Source organism: Haliotis cracherodii, unplaced genomic scaffold, assembly GCF_022045235.1.
Source record: "Haliotis cracherodii isolate W230 unplaced genomic scaffold, xgHalCrac1.p SCAF_13, whole genome shotgun sequence".
Taxonomy (NCBI): domain Eukaryota; kingdom Metazoa; phylum Mollusca; class Gastropoda; order Lepetellida; family Haliotidae; genus Haliotis; species Haliotis cracherodii.
Window position 1 is genome coordinate 19,094,419 of NW_027266268.1, and position 15,834 is coordinate 19,110,252.

The window sequence follows — 15,834 nt, forward strand, 5'->3', positions numbered from 1 at the left end:
TTACTTGCACGAAGTGTAATGATGCATCCGGCGTGTGTTTGGTACTTTAAACATCTTTTTAGTGGGGATGCGACATTGATAACGTCTTGTAGTGACGAAGCAGACTGCTGTTGTGACAGAGTGATTGTCTAGACGTCATTTCCGGCGTGTGGCGTCATGGCCGACGGCCTTGGTTACGGGCGACTACATGTAGCTGAAAGTTGAAAAATGCTATTTTAACAAACTCGTACGGGTTGATGTGGTAAAAGGACGGGTTGCATGTGTGTATAGGTATATTTCTAAGGTTAAGAAGTAATAAAATGGAGTATCTATTGAGAAGTGCGGGCGAAAAACGGAGCGGCAGTACAAAATAGCATGAATGTGAAGATGTAAGCAAAGCTGACAGTTGTAATTTTTGATTGAAATATGAGTGGTGGGCCATTCCCGGAGGTACTGCAATACCGGGTCAACCCGTGATGAGGGCGGAGCAAGCCCCGTGGCACCTCATCCCATTCTAAAAATCAGTTTAATATCGATGTCTCCATTAGGAGACGTATCAGATATTAAGCTGATAAGAACAGATACTACACTTTGATCTTAGCCAAAAGGCCGAGAAGCGATGCCGGTTGCCGGCTTGCGCCGGCAACCTACATCTTCAAACACAACATACCATTAAGGTGATATTAATTTACATGAAGCGCTTATAATCCTTGACACGCAATATTACATGCACAAATAGGGAAAGATGTGGACACAAGACGAGTAGGACAGGCAAATTGAAGACGTTTGTGAAGAAATTCAGCGACTTTGGTAAATGTTAAAATGGAGTAAATACAGCCATTTTCCTATGCATAAAGAGTGCGACGATAAAACATCGCCAGGTGTGGGGAAAACGTCCTGCAGCGACCCAGTCCAACATGAATACAGGCCGCGACATTAGGGCTTAATGGGCGGAGTCGGGCAGGCAAGGGGAGGCAAGCCAGTTGGAATAGCTAGCGCCCGACTTTGACAGAGTCGTGCGTAGGCAAGAGTGAAAATCCGATCCAAATTGCCCCAATGTATTAAATGAACTAAAGGTAAAGATACTTTAGGTGTTCATCAAAGTGAAAACCGAAATAATTCCATCTAAAAATGGCATTTAAAACAAAAAAACGAATGAATAGTAATGAAAATTGGGAAATGAACTTACTTGCACGAAGTGTAATGATGCATCCGGCGTGTGTTTGGTACTTTAAACATCTTTTTAGTGGGGATGCGACATTGATAACGTCTTGTAGTGACGAAGCAGACTGCTGTTGTGACAGAGTGATTGTCTAGACGTCATTTCCGGCGTGCGGCGTCATGGCCGACGGCCTTGGTTACGGGCGACTACATGTAGCTGAAAGTTGAAAAATGCTATTTTAACAAACTCGTACGGGTTGATGTGGTAAAAGGACGGGTTGCATGTGTGTATAGGTATATTTCTAAGGTTAAGAAGTAATAAAATGGAGTATCTATTGAGAAGTGCGGGCGAAAAACGGAGCGGCAGTTCAAAATAGCATGAATGTGAAGATGTAAGCAAAGCTGACAGTTGTAATTTTTGATTGAAATATGAGTGGTGGGCCATTCCCGGAGGTACTGCAATACCGGGTCAACCCGTGATGAGGGCGGAGCAAGCCCCGTGGCACCTCATCCCATTCTAAAAATCAGTTTAATATCGATGTCTCCATTAGGAGACGTATCAGATATTAAGCTGATAAGAACAGATACTACACTTTGATCTTAGCCAAAAGGCCGAGAAGCGATGCCGGTTGCCGGCTTGCGCCGGCAACCTACATCTTCAAACACAACATACCATTAAGGTGATATTAATTTACATGAAGCGCTTATAATCCTTGACACGCAATATTACATGCACAAATAGGGAAAGATGTGGACACAAGACGAGTAGGACAGGCAAATTGAAGACGTTTGTGAAGAAATTCAGCGACTTTGGTAAATGTTAAAATGGAGTAAATACAGCCATTTTCCTATGCATAAAGAGTGCGACGATAAAACATCGCCAGGTGTGGGGAAAACGTCCTGCAGCGACCCAGTCCAACATGAATACAGGCCGCGACATTAGGGCTTAATGGGCGGAGTCGGGCAGGCAAGGGGAGGCAAGCCAGTTGGAATAGCTAGCGCCCGACTTTGACAGAGTCGTGCGTAGGCAAGAGTGAAAATCCGATCCAAATTGCCCCAATGTATTAAATGAACTAAAGGTAAAGATACTTTAGGTGTTCATCAAAGTGAAAACCGAAATAATTCCATCTAAAAATGGCATTTAAAACAAAAAAACGAATGAATAGTAATGAAAATTGGGAAATGAACTTACTTGCACGAAGTGTAATGATGCATCCGGCGTGTGTTTGGTACTTTAAACATCTTTTTAGTGGGGATGCGACATTGATAACGTCTTGTAGTGACGAAGCAGACTGCTGTTGTGACAGAGTGATTGTCTAGACGTCATTTCCGGCGTGTGGCGTCATGGCCGACGGCCTTGGTTACGGGCGACTACATGTAGCTGAAAGTTGAAAAATGCTATTTTAACAAACTCGTACGGGTTGATGTGGTAAAAGGACGGGTTGCATGTGTGTATAGGTATATTTCTAAGGTTAAGAAGTAATAAAATGGAGTATCTATTGAGAAGTGCGGGCGAAAAACGGAGCGGCAGTACAAAATAGCATGAATGTGAAGATGTAAGCAAAGCTGACAGTTGTAATTTTTGATTGAAATATGAGTGGTGGGCCATTCCCGGAGGTACTGCAATACCGGGTCAACCCGTGATGAGGGCGGAGCAAGCCCCGTGGCACCTCATCCCATTCTAAAAATCAGTTTAATATCGATGTCTCCATTAGGAGACGTATCAGATATTAAGCTGATAAGAACAGATACTACACTTTGATCTTAGCCAAAAGGCCGAGAAGCGATGCCGGTTGCCGGCTTGCGCCGGCAACCTACATCTTCAAACACAACATACCATTAAGGTGATATTAATTTACATGAAGCGCTTATAATCCTTGACACGCAATATTACATGCACAAATAGGGAAAGATGTGGACACAAGACGAGTAGGACAGGCAAATTGAAGACGTTTGTGAAGAAATTCAGCGACTTTGGTAAATGTTAAAATGGAGTAAATACAGCCATTTTCCTATGCATAAAGAGTGCGACGATAAAACATCGCCAGGTGTGGGGAAAACGTCCTGCAGCGACCCAGTCCAACATGAATACAGGCCGCGACATTAGGGCTTAATGGGCGGAGTCGGGCAGGCAAGGGGAGGCAAGCCAGTTGGAATAGCTAGCGCCCGACTTTGACAGAGTCGTGCGTAGGCAAGAGTGAAAATCCGATCCAAATTGCCCCAATGTATTAAATGAACTAAAGGTAAAGATACTTTAGGTGTTCATCAAAGTGAAAACCGAAATAATTCCATCTAAAAATGGCATTTAAAACAAAAAAACGAATGAATAGTAATGAAAATTGGGAAATGAACTTACTTGCACGAAGTGTAATGATGCATCCGGCGTGTGTTTGGTACTTTAAACATCTTTTTAGTGGGGATGCGACATTGATAACGTCTTGTAGTGACGAAGCAGACTGCTGTTGTGACAGAGTGATTGTCTAGACGTCATTTCCGGCGTGTGGCGTCATGGCCGACGGCCTTGGTTACGGGCGACTACATGTAGCTGAAAGTTGAAAAATGCTATTTTAACAAACTCGTACGGGTTGATGTGGTAAAAGGACGGGTTGCATGTGTGTATAGGTATATTTCTAAGGTTAAGAAGTAATAAAATGGAGTATCTATTGAGAAGTGCGGGCGAAAAACGGAGCGGCAGTACAAAATAGCATGAATGTGAAGATGTAAGCAAAGCTGACAGTTGTAATTTTTGATTGAAATATGAGTGGTGGGCCATTCCCGGAGGTACTGCAATACCGGGTCAACCCGTGATGAGGGCGGAGCAAGCCCCGTGGCACCTCATCCCATTCTAAAAATCAGTTTAATATCGATGTCTCCATTAGGAGACGTATCAGATATTAAGCTGATAAGAACAGATACTACACTTTGATCTTAGCCAAAAGGCCGAGAAGCGATGCCGGTTGCCGGCTTGCGCCGGCAACCTACATCTTCAAACACAACATACCATTAAGGTGATATTAATTTACATGAAGCGCTTATAATCCTTGACACGCAATATTACATGCACAAATAGGGAAAGATGTGGACACAAGACGAGTAGGACAGGCAAATTGAAGACGTTTGTGAAGAAATTCAGCGACTTTGGTAAATGTTAAAATGGAGTAAATACAGCCATTTTCCTATGCATAAAGAGTGCGACGATAAAACATCGCCAGGTGTGGGGAAAACGTCCTGCAGCGACCCAGTCCAACATGAATACAGGCCGCGACATTAGGGCTTAATGGGCGGAGTCGGGCAGGCAAGGGGAGGCAAGCCAGTTGGAATAGCTAGCGCCCGACTTTGACAGAGTCGTGCGTAGGCAAGAGTGAAAATCCGATCCAAATTGCCCCAATGTATTAAATGAACTAAAGGTAAAGATACTTTAGGTGTTCATCAAAGTGAAAACCGAAATAATTCCATCTAAAAATGGCATTTAAAACAAAAAAACGAATGAATAGTAATGAAAATTGGGAAATGAACTTACTTGCACGAAGTGTAATGATGCATCCGGCGTGTGTTTGGTACTTTAAACATCTTTTTAGTGGGGATGCGACATTGATAACGTCTTGTAGTGACGAAGCAGACTGCTGTTGTGACAGAGTGATTGTCTAGACGTCATTTCCGGCGTGTGGCGTCATGGCCGACGGCCTTGGTTACGGGCGACTACATGTAGCTGAAAGTTGAAAAATGCTATTTTAACAAACTCGTACGGGTTGATGTGGTAAAAGGACGGGTTGCATGTGTGTATAGGTATATTTCTAAGGTTAAGAAGTAATAAAATGGAGTATCTATTGAGAAGTGCGGGCGAAAAACGGAGCGGCAGTACAAAATAGCATGAATGTGAAGATGTAAGCAAAGCTGACAGTTGTAATTTTTGATTGAAATATGAGTGGTGGGCCATTCCCGGAGGTACTGCAATACCGGGTCAACCCGTGATGAGGGCGGAGCAAGCCCCGTGGCACCTCATCCCATTCTAAAAATCAGTTTAGTATCGATGTCTCCATTAGGAGACGTATCAGATATTAAGCTGATAAGAACAGATACTACACTTTGATCTTAGCCAAAAGGCCGAGAAGCGATGCCGGTTGCCGGCTTGCGCCGGCAACCTACATCTTCAAACACAACATACCATTAAGGTGATATTAATTTACATGAAGCGCTTATAATCCTTGACACGCAATATTACATGCACAAATAGGGAAAGATGTGGACACAAGACGAGTAGGACAGGCAAATTGAAGACGTTTGTGAAGAAATTCAGCGACTTTGGTAAATGTTAAAATGGAGTAAATACAGCCATTTTCCTATGCATAAAGAGTGCGACGATAAAACATCGCCAGGTGTGGGGAAAACGTCCTGCAGCGACCCAGTCCAACATGAATACAGGCCGCGACATTAGGGCTTAATGGGCGGAGTCGGGCAGGCAAGGGGAGGCAAGCCAGTTGGAATAGCTAGCGCCCGACTTTGACAGAGTCGTGCGTAGGCAAGAGTGAAAATCCGATCCAAATTGCCCCAATGTATTAAATGAACTAAAGGTAAAGATACTTTAGGTGTTCATCAAAGTGAAAACCGAAATAATTCCATCTAAAAATGGCATTTAAAACAAAAAAACGAATGAATAGTAATGAAAATTGGGAAATGAACTTACTTGCACGAAGTGTAATGATGCATCCGGCGTGTGTTTGGTACTTTAAAGATCTTTTTAGTGGGGATGCGACATTGATAACGTCTTGTAGTGACGAAGCAGACTGCTGTTGTGACAGAGTGATTGTCTAGACGTCATTTCCGGCGTGCGGCGTCATGGCCGACGGCCTTGGTTACGGGCGACTACATGTAGCTGAAAGTTGAAAAATGCTATTTTAACAAACTCGTACGGGTTGATGTGGTAAAAGGACGGGTTGCATGTGTGTATAGGTATATTTCTAAGGTTAAGAAGTAATAAAATGGAGTATCTATTGAGAAGTGCGGGCGAAAAACGGAGCGGCAGTTCAAAATAGCATGAATGTGAAGATGTAAGCAAAGCTGACAGTTGTAATTTTTGATTGAAATATGAGTGGTGGGCCATTCCCGGAGGTACTGCAATACCGGGTCAACCCGTGATGAGGGCGGAGCAAGCCCCGTGGCACCTCATCCCATTCTAAAAATCAGTTTAATATCGATGTCTCCATTAGGAGACGTATCAGATATTAAGCTGATAAGAACAGATACTACACTTTGATCTTAGCCAAAAGGCCGAGAAGCGATGCCGGTTGCCGGCTTGCGCCGGCAACCTACATCTTCAAACACAACATACCATTAAGGTGATATTAATTTACATGAAGCGCTTATAATCCTTGACACGCAATATTACATGCACAAATAGGGAAAGATGTGGACACAAGACGAGTAGGACAGGCAAATTGAAGACGTTTGTGAAGAAATTCAGCGACTTTGGTAAATGTTAAAATGGAGTAAATACAGCCATTTTCCTATGCATAAAGAGTGCGACGATAAAACATCGCCAGGTGTGGGGAAAACGTCCTGCAGCGACCCAGTCCAACATGAATACAGGCCGCGACATTAGGGCTTAATGGGCGGAGTCGGGCAGGCAAGGGGAGGCAAGCCAGTTGGAATAGCTAGCGCCCGACTTTGACAGAGTCGTGCGTAGGCAAGAGTGAAAATCCGATCCAAATTGCCCCAATGTATTAAATGAACTAAAGGTAAAGATACTTTAGGTGTTCATCAAAGTGAAAACCGAAATAATTCCATCTAAAAATGGCATTTAAAACAAAAAAACGAATGAATAGTAATGAAAATTGGGAAATGAACTTACTTGCACGAAGTGTAATGATGCATCCGGCGTGTGTTTGGTACTTTAAACATCTTTTTAGTGGGGATGCGACATTGATAACGTCTTGTAGTGACGAAGCAGACTGCTGTTGTGACAGAGTGATTGTCTAGACGTCATTTCCGGCGTGTGGCGTCATGGCCGACGGCCTTGGTTACGGGCGACTACATGTAGCTGAAAGTTGAAAAATGCTATTTTAACAAACTCGTACGGGTTGATGTGGTAAAAGGACGGGTTGCATGTGTGTATAGGTATATTTCTAAGGTTAAGAAGTAATAAAATGGAGTATCTATTGAGAAGTGCGGGCGAAAAACGGAGCGGCAGTACAAAATAGCATGAATGTGAAGATGTAAGCAAAGCTGACAGTTGTAATTTTTGATTGAAATATGAGTGGTGGGCCATTCCCGGAGGTACTGCAATACCGGGTCAACCCGTGATGAGGGCGGAGCAAGCCCCGTGGCACCTCATCCCATTCTAAAAATCAGTTTAATATCGATGTCTCCATTAGGAGACGTATCAGATATTAAGCTGATAAGAACAGATACTACACTTTGATCTTAGCCAAAAGGCCGAGAAGCGATGCCGGTTGCCGGCTTGCGCCGGCAACCTACATCTTCAAACACAACATACCATTAAGGTGATATTAATTTACATGAAGCGCTTATAATCCTTGACACGCAATATTACATGCACAAATAGGGAAAGATGTGGACACAAGACGAGTAGGACAGGCAAATTGAAGACGTTTGTGAAGAAATTCAGCGACTTTGGTAAATGTTAAAATGGAGTAAATACAGCCATTTTCCTATGCATAAAGAGTGCGACGATAAAACATCGCCAGGTGTGGGGAAAACGTCCTGCAGCGACCCAGTCCAACATGAATACAGGCCGCGACATTAGGGCTTAATGGGCGGAGTCGGGCAGGCAAGGGGAGGCAAGCCAGTTGGAATAGCTAGCGCCCGACTTTGACAGAGTCGTGCGTAGGCAAGAGTGAAAATCCGATCCAAATTGCCCCAATGTATTAAATGAACTAAAGGTAAAGATACTTTAGGTGTTCATCAAAGTGAAAACCGAAATAATTCCATCTAAAAATGGCATTTAAAACAAAAAAACGAATGAATAGTAATGAAAATTGGGAAATGAACTTACTTGCACGAAGTGTAATGATGCATCCGGCGTGTGTTTGGTACTTTAAACATCTTTTTAGTGGGGATGCGACATTGATAACGTCTTGTAGTGACGAAGCAGACTGCTGTTGTGACAGAGTGATTGTCTAGACGTCATTTCCGGCGTGTGGCGTCATGGCCGACGGCCTTGGTTACGGGCGACTACATGTAGCTGAAAGTTGAAAAATGCTATTTTAACAAACTCGTACGGGTTGATGTGGTAAAAGGACGGGTTGCATGTGTGTATAGGTATATTTCTAAGGTTAAGAAGTAATAAAATGGAGTATCTATTGAGAAGTGCGGGCGAAAAACGGAGCGGCAGTACAAAATAGCATGAATGTGAAGATGTAAGCAAAGCTGACAGTTGTAATTTTTGATTGAAATATGAGTGGTGGGCCATTCCCGGAGGTACTGCAATACCGGGTCAACCCGTGATGAGGGCGGAGCAAGCCCCGTGGCACCTCATCCCATTCTAAAAATCAGTTTAATATCGATGTCTCCATTAGGAGACGTATCAGATATTAAGCTGATAAGAACAGATACTACACTTTGATCTTAGCCAAAAGGCCGAGAAGCGATGCCGGTTGCCGGCTTGCGCCGGCAACCTACATCTTCAAACACAACATACCATTAAGGTGATATTAATTTACATGAAGCGCTTATAATCCTTGACCGACAAGAGAAGCAAAGCTTTTGAAGCGTCTTAAAATGCCAGTGAAGGCTGAATAGTATCTTGCGAAATAGTCTGTAAGAATTGCCTTTATTGTATGCTTATTTCCGTCTTGAGCGATTACTTCAGTATCAGTGTTGTAGATTGAGGAGTTGTATACTTACATCGTCAATCTGACCATGGTTGAGTGTTTTTTTTAATTTTTGACGGAACTACTTAAAACGTACATGACCCCGTCACCTCTCATTTATTGTTTGAAGCAAAAGTAAAATCCATTATTTACGCATTATTCACCTTCAATGCCTTACTGGGTGCTTGGCATCTTTTCGCGTCAAACCCTTGCCAATGGCCTACATGATTGATCGATTTTTGTCGCATGTGTTCTGTTGAATATGGCATATTTCATGGCTAATAAAGTTAACCTATTTATTTACTCGATCGCTCACTCAACCAGCAAAACACTATTGCGTATGAGTATTTATTTTCAAAGATTGTTTTGAGCCGCTTTATTTCCAGAATGTCAGGGAGTGGAACACCAGAAATAGGCTTCATACGTTGTACCCATATGAGGATTCGAACCCGTGTGGCGAACCCCCTCGGCTAAACAACCTCGCCGTGCTCATTTGTAAGGGACGGTGGGGCAGCTTAGGGTTCGATTCCCGACATGGGTACAATGTTTTAAGCCCATTTCTGGTGTCCCCCGCCGTGAATTTGCAGGAATAGTACAAAAGGCGGCGTAAAAGGATACTCACTGACTCACTCTTATTCTATTCAAATATACACTGGACATATTAAGATAATAAATTTGTGTAACATGGAAAGGTAAATCTATTTCTATGAACTATGGAGTAGTATGTAGAAGACGACCACTTCCACTGTTGTTTGTTTGTTTGTTTGTTTGTTTGTTTGTTTGTTTGTTTGTTTGTTGTTTACCGCCGCACTCAGCAGTATTCAAGCTATATGACGGCGGTCTGGAAAATAATCGAGTCTGGACCAGACAATCTAGTGATTGACATCATGAGCATCGATCCACGCAATGGGGATCGATGACATGTATCAACCAAGTCAGCGAGCCTGACCACCCGATCCAGTCCGTTAGTCGCCTTTTACGACAAGCATAGTCGCCTTTTACGGCAAGTATGGGTTGCTGAAGACCAATTCTACCCCAGAATCTTCACGGGTCTACTGTGACTGGGATTGACACAGAGACTCATACCAGTGATTGATAGCATGGGGCAGATGAGGCATTGTTATTGAACAAAAATTAATGATTTTATTTGATCCAACGCACTTGTGGGTTGGGGTGCGGAGGGGAGGGGAGGGGAGGGGAGGGGAGGGGAGGGGAGGGGAGGGGAGCCCATCGGTTAGAGTTCCCGCGTTACAACTGAAGGTTCAATTCCCATCATGCGTACAAGGCGTTAAAGGGCAAGTTCACACGGAAATGAACCTTTTTTTCTTTTACTTTTTCCACATTAAAAGTGTTAACATAGAAGTGTCATAGACAAAAATATAAAAACATCATATTTAATTAACATATTTTTTGCACTAAAACGATTTATATTTTTCACATTTTCCAAGTGTTCTATTTCCATAACAAAAACACCATGGCTTATGTCCCTTGCAATATGACGTCATTGGTGCCAATTGATAAACATTATGACGTCATCATGCTTTGTTAGAGCCGCTTCACGTGGTGTAGGTACAGTTTTGTGATTCTAGCATCTCAGATGCCAGCCAGAATTGTGTTATGCTGAGTCACCACTGCGCCGGAGTGTGTCGTAGACCATGTTGTTTTACCGCAAACTGGTCCTTGATATCTTTTGCGTTGAGAATAGACAGGGACCCAGTTGAATTGGCACCAATTACGTCATAATCTAAGGGGGATAACTCAGGCCTATTTCGCTCGTAAAACGAAGGCCTCATAACGGCATATCACTTTCACACTATTGTGAGCTTCCTACTTTCACTGTGAAAAAAAATGAGTGTATATTTTCAAACACAGATACTAACTAATTCTAAAATTGCGTTTTGTTTAGAAAAAGAAAGAAAGTGATTTTTGCGTGTACACTTCCCCTTTAAGCTACTTCTGGTGTCCCCGCCGTGATATTGATATTGCTGCAATATTGGTAAACCATACTCTCTTACTCACAATCAAGGGGCGGTCGGGTAGCCTAGTGGTTAAAGCGTTCGCTCGTCACGCCGAAGACCCGGGTTCGATTCCCTACATGGGTACAATGTGTGAAGCCCATTTCTGGTGTCCCCCGCCGTGATATTGCTGGAATATTGCTAAAAGCGGCGTAAAACCAAACTCACTCACTCACTTACTCACAATCACAGAAGACTGAGGACACGTGGCCGAGGAAACGTATTCGCGCACGCTCAATTCAATATACAGTATACCCCCTCTTAACCTTCCGAGCCGAGCCGAGCCGAGCCGAGCCGAGCCGAATGTCGACACATTTAATTGTCGACTCACTTAAAGAGGTGAGTATTGGTTAGTGGTGCATGCTTTTGACAGTGCGTACGTGATAAGGTTCAACCTAAGTTAACCAGTGTTAATCTGTATTAAGGCAGTAACCAAAAACACTATGAATAAATTTCAACCACAGGTATATAATAATTAATGGCTGCCAGGAAAAGAGGAAATACCACAGCTAACGTATGTCACATGGCCTTCAAAGCAGCCATTATGCCTCTATTCTTTCTAATGCATGTAAAACAATAAAATACAAAATACACCCGCAAACGTCAAACGAGATGCAACATCATCCTCAAAGTTGCTTATTGGTTTTGAAGTATTAATATCAACAACTGAAAGTTAAACTTGCACAACACATGTAAGAATACAAAAGTAATATCAATACCTAGTTAAGTACATAAATGACAATAGCTTTAGTCATGGTTGGATCAATAAGTGAGTGAGTGAGTGAGTGAGTGAGTGAGTGAGTGAGTGGGTGGGTGGGTGAGTGAGTGGGTGGGTGGGTGGGTGAGTGAGTGAGTGAGTGAGTGAGTGATGTTTTCCGCTTTTAGCAATATTCCAGAAATATCCGGTAAATGGGCGTCACACATTGTACCCATGTGACGAGCGAACGCTTTAACAACCAGGCTGCCCCATCGCCCCTTGGATCAATAAATGACGTCACATGGGCAGCTGACTAGAGCACTGCACCTCAGCGGTCGAGGAGATGTGGTCAACTTTGTTCTCCGTACGTTAACCGAAGTACAACGTAAACACTTCACATGTACTACCATTGGTCAACTGACCCTAACTGACCCTAACATCAACATAGGTTCACCTTGGTCGTCCAGGGTTTATAAAGCAAACCAAACGGGAGCAGCGAGGGTTACAATGAACATACAACACGAAATATTGATATCCGAATGAAAATTTGAAGATATAGTCCATATTTTCATATTTACACCATTGTTTTACTTTGTAGTTAGTTAGTTAGATAGATAGATAAATGTGTATAAAACTCTCACCGACACGGGTGAACAGACTTCCATCTCACGGTAGCCACAGTCACAGTCAACATATGAGGCCACCATTACATAATAACCTTGTGAGTGATCGCCGAACACGTAACAAGGCACGAGCTGCAGGTATTTTAACCTGATCGCTTCAACCTGATCGCATCACTATTCCTTAAACATTCATTTGCTTACGTCAGGTTTTTTTTTAAATGCACAAGGATCATCAATTCGATATACTACTAGTGTGCAGCAATGAAACCCACTATACAATATTTATGGCTAATAAAGAAGGCCGCCGGAATGTGTGTATTGTACGCAATAGGACTGTAGACGACAGTGTATGGTTTGTGCAGCACATATATTCATTAGTATGATCATCAGTTAGAGTGAATTAGAGTGAGTGAGTGAGTGAGTGAGTTTGATTTTACGCCGCCTTTAGCAATATTCCAGCAATATCTCGGCGGGAGACACCAGAAATAGACTTCACATTGTACCCATTTCGGGGATCGAACCCGGGTCCGGCGTGACGAGGGAACGCTTTAACCACTAGGCTACCCGGCCGCCAATGCTCAGTTAGAACATTAATTTTATGTCAAACCAATTTGCTGTCGTTTCATGGTATTTCTATTGTGTCTGTCTGTCTGTCTGTCTGTCTGTCTGTCTGCTTGTCTATGTGAGACCGCTTCCGTAATATTTTTTCTGTGTTTGTTGTTTAACGCCGCAGTCAGCAATATTCCAGCTAACACGACGTTCCGTAAATAAATAATCCTGATTGACATCACCAGGCTTCACATTGATGAAATACTGCTGTACAAATAAACAAACAAACAAACACAAAATAAAACAAAATTCGGTCCTATGAACGGAGTGTGGGGATGTTACTCTCGAATAATCCCGTAAACCCCATCAAAGACACATATAACGAATTTATCATGACATTTTCAGTGAAATATGCTTGCGGTGGCAATATCAGATCTGCCTCACGACTGTCAGTGGGTTCGGAATGGTTCTTGTGAACAGGGTCTTTTATGATGCGCGGACATGTAAAAGACAATGCCGTTACGGTGTCCAAACTTTTTTATACGGAGGCGACTGACGTCATGTATGAATACTGTCTTTACCTACATTTCCTTTGGAACTCACAGGGGAACGGGTGGCGCAGTCGCCTAAAGCGCCGTAATTCGTCCCGCAGTTGCTTCCCTTGGATACGAAAGAAGCCTTTGATTGTGGGTTTCACCAAAGTGGTAACCGTCATGCATCTCTTCGGACTTTCCATCCACATTTAACTCAACATTGTCAAAAGCGGCGTTAAACTCTACAGCTGCAAATGCTTTTTTTAACAAAACAAAAACATATCGCAACAATGTATCTTTTGTCACAGACAATATATTTTTCTCAACAGTCTGAAGCATGTTTTTTTCAGGCATTTTCTAGGAAAGTTTTTTTTTTTCGATAAACACCCTTAAGCAGGTAGCCCTAAGAAAACTTCGTCCTCTTTTTATTCAAAAAAACTCGGTGCGTTTGGGCAGCCTAGTGGTTAAAATGTTCGCCCGTAACACCCAAGACCCGGGTTCGATACCCATTTTTTGGTGTCCCTTGCCGTGATACTGCTGGAATATTGCTAAAGGCGGCGTAAAACCATACTCACTATCTCACCCAAATAAAACTCAAAATGTGTCAATTCTGTATCACAACAATAGCTTTACAACATTACAAAAAAGTGTTCGCCATACTTCTTTATTTGTCAACATCCAGTATTACATTCATGAATAGGAAGGGGGATATTCATCAATGAAATCGGGACTGGTGACGATATGACACATACAATACATACAATACACATAAGACCCGAACACCAGTCCCAAATACAAGGGCTGAGCTTATGTCATGGCCTATCTGTAGACTACACTAATCAAATATATAACAACCTTGTATTTGGAAGTGGTGTTCAGAGTTATACTTCACACATATATAATATAACAGACAACGCCAAAACAACGTCAATTGAAACACTTGAAGAGTATAATACAGAGAGTACACATTATTCGGACAATTAACAATAACAGGACAGACAGTACACATTATTCGGGCAATTAACAATAACAGGACAGACAGTACACATTATTCGGACAATTAACAATAACAGGACAGACAGTACACGTTATTCGGACAATTAACAATAACAGGACAGACAGTACACATTATTCGGACAATCAACAATAACAGGACAGACAGTACACATTATTCGGACAATCAACAATAACAGGACAGACAGTACACATTATTCGGACAATCAACAATGACAGGAAAGACAGCACACATTATTCGGGCTATTAACAATAACAGGACAGACAGTACACGTTATTCGGACAATTAACAATAACACGATAGACAGTACACATTATTCGGACAATCAACAATGACAGGAAAGACAGTACATGGTATTCGGAAAATTGACACTAACAGGGCAGAACGTATAAGCTATTCGGACAATTCATAAAAACAGGACAGAGAGTAATTCGGACAATGACGTGACGGAGAAATATTAATACAGCAATTATTTCAAGTGTACATCCATGCATTCTTATAATTTCTTTGCCTATATCGTCATTTAACATGGCTATTTCAGAATATCATATTTCATTACTGTGAAGTGATGGTTTAAACTTGCCATATGAAATCGTGGAGGAATGAATACAGATAACTTTCACAACAGCATCTTTCGATGTTCAGAAAAGATGGTATCAATGAAAGTTGTCGCACACATCAACCCGTCGTTCCACTCAGTTATTCAGTTATAATTACATCACTGCAGTATCCACCACTTGCATGTTTCAAACAGTTTTGAAATAAAGTAGACATTTTATGGATAACAACTTCTTTAATACTGTAAAGGCGACGTTTCGGTATAGATCCTTATACCGTTGTCAAGCAAGACTGGTACAGGATTAAAGAAGTTGTTATCCATGAATTGTGTCTACTTTGTCATCCATAAACTTCTAAGTAATGCCTATCAAACAATTCAGTTATGAAATAAACATATCCTCTGCCAATACAGAAACGCGAAAGTAGTAAAATCGTAAATATCTGACGGAGTGTAGCCGGTGTATATATACACGATTAATACAAAACAATGAATTCGCCATTTCTGCATAGATTTGGATTGATTTGGTCGTTATCATTACATAGTCTAGGCCATTCGCCTGTATCTAAATATTTGGGTTAGCCACCAGGACTTCGTGAAGACAGCCATGTCAAGCCTTTTCAGAGCGAGTTTCGTGTCAGCAGGTCGCAGGTAGGACGCTAGGCAGTACCTCGTTGAGGGAACGTAACCCCGGTACTACGCTTGTCCGTTCTGTTGCTTCCGTCGGAAACAGTGGTGACTACGCTATCTGTCGTGGCAGCATTTGAGGGTGGTTGAATCGTTGTCGCGGGTGGTTGAGTCGTTGTCGCGACTGGAGCAAAAAAGACAAATCTTATTCGCATCAAAGTTTGAAACATGAATGATTTTACTGATTGTT

General features: G+C 42.3%; 1 protein-coding gene and 8 non-coding genes across 13 annotated transcripts in view; all 9 read right to left on the reverse strand.

Annotated features, from left to right (window-relative positions):
• Window positions 1-407: 407 nt before the first annotated feature.
• On the reverse strand, window positions 408-600 carry LOC139459952 (U2 spliceosomal RNA). Its single transcript, XR_011652707.1, has one exon. It is a non-coding gene; the product is annotated as a U2 spliceosomal RNA (small nuclear RNA).
• Window positions 601-1,571: 971 nt separating this feature from the next.
• On the reverse strand, window positions 1,572-1,764 carry LOC139459953 (U2 spliceosomal RNA). The gene has a single exon (XR_011652708.1). It is a non-coding gene; the product is annotated as a U2 spliceosomal RNA (small nuclear RNA).
• A 971-nt stretch (window positions 1,765-2,735) lies between these two features.
• On the reverse strand, window positions 2,736-2,928 carry LOC139459954 (U2 spliceosomal RNA). The gene has a single exon (XR_011652709.1). It is a non-coding gene; the product is annotated as a U2 spliceosomal RNA (small nuclear RNA).
• Window positions 2,929-3,899: 971 nt separating this feature from the next.
• On the reverse strand, window positions 3,900-4,092 carry LOC139459955 (U2 spliceosomal RNA). The gene has a single exon (XR_011652710.1). It is a non-coding gene; the product is annotated as a U2 spliceosomal RNA (small nuclear RNA).
• Window positions 4,093-5,063: 971 nt separating this feature from the next.
• Window positions 5,064-5,256, reverse strand: LOC139459965 (U2 spliceosomal RNA). Its single transcript, XR_011652719.1, has one exon. It is a non-coding gene; the product is annotated as a U2 spliceosomal RNA (small nuclear RNA).
• A 971-nt stretch (window positions 5,257-6,227) lies between these two features.
• Window positions 6,228-6,420, reverse strand: LOC139459956 (U2 spliceosomal RNA). Its single transcript, XR_011652711.1, has one exon. It is a non-coding gene; the product is annotated as a U2 spliceosomal RNA (small nuclear RNA).
• Window positions 6,421-7,391: 971 nt separating this feature from the next.
• LOC139459959 (U2 spliceosomal RNA) lies at window positions 7,392-7,584 on the reverse strand. The gene has a single exon (XR_011652713.1). It is a non-coding gene; the product is annotated as a U2 spliceosomal RNA (small nuclear RNA).
• Window positions 7,585-8,555: 971 nt separating this feature from the next.
• On the reverse strand, window positions 8,556-8,748 carry LOC139459960 (U2 spliceosomal RNA). The gene has a single exon (XR_011652714.1). It is a non-coding gene; the product is annotated as a U2 spliceosomal RNA (small nuclear RNA).
• A 5,286-nt stretch (window positions 8,749-14,034) lies between these two features.
• LOC139459696 (sushi, von Willebrand factor type A, EGF and pentraxin domain-containing protein 1-like) overlaps window positions 14,035-15,834 on the reverse strand; it is a 34,446-nt gene continuing 32,646 nt past the window's right edge. For all 5 annotated transcript variants that reach the window (XM_071241332.1, XM_071241331.1, XM_071241329.1 and 2 more), the window contains one exon: window positions 14,035-15,768. In XM_071241332.1, coding sequence (XP_071097433.1) covers window positions 15,617-15,768 — 152 coding nt within the window. In that variant the 3' untranslated portion in view covers window positions 14,035-15,616. The remainder of the gene's footprint in view (window positions 15,769-15,834) is intronic.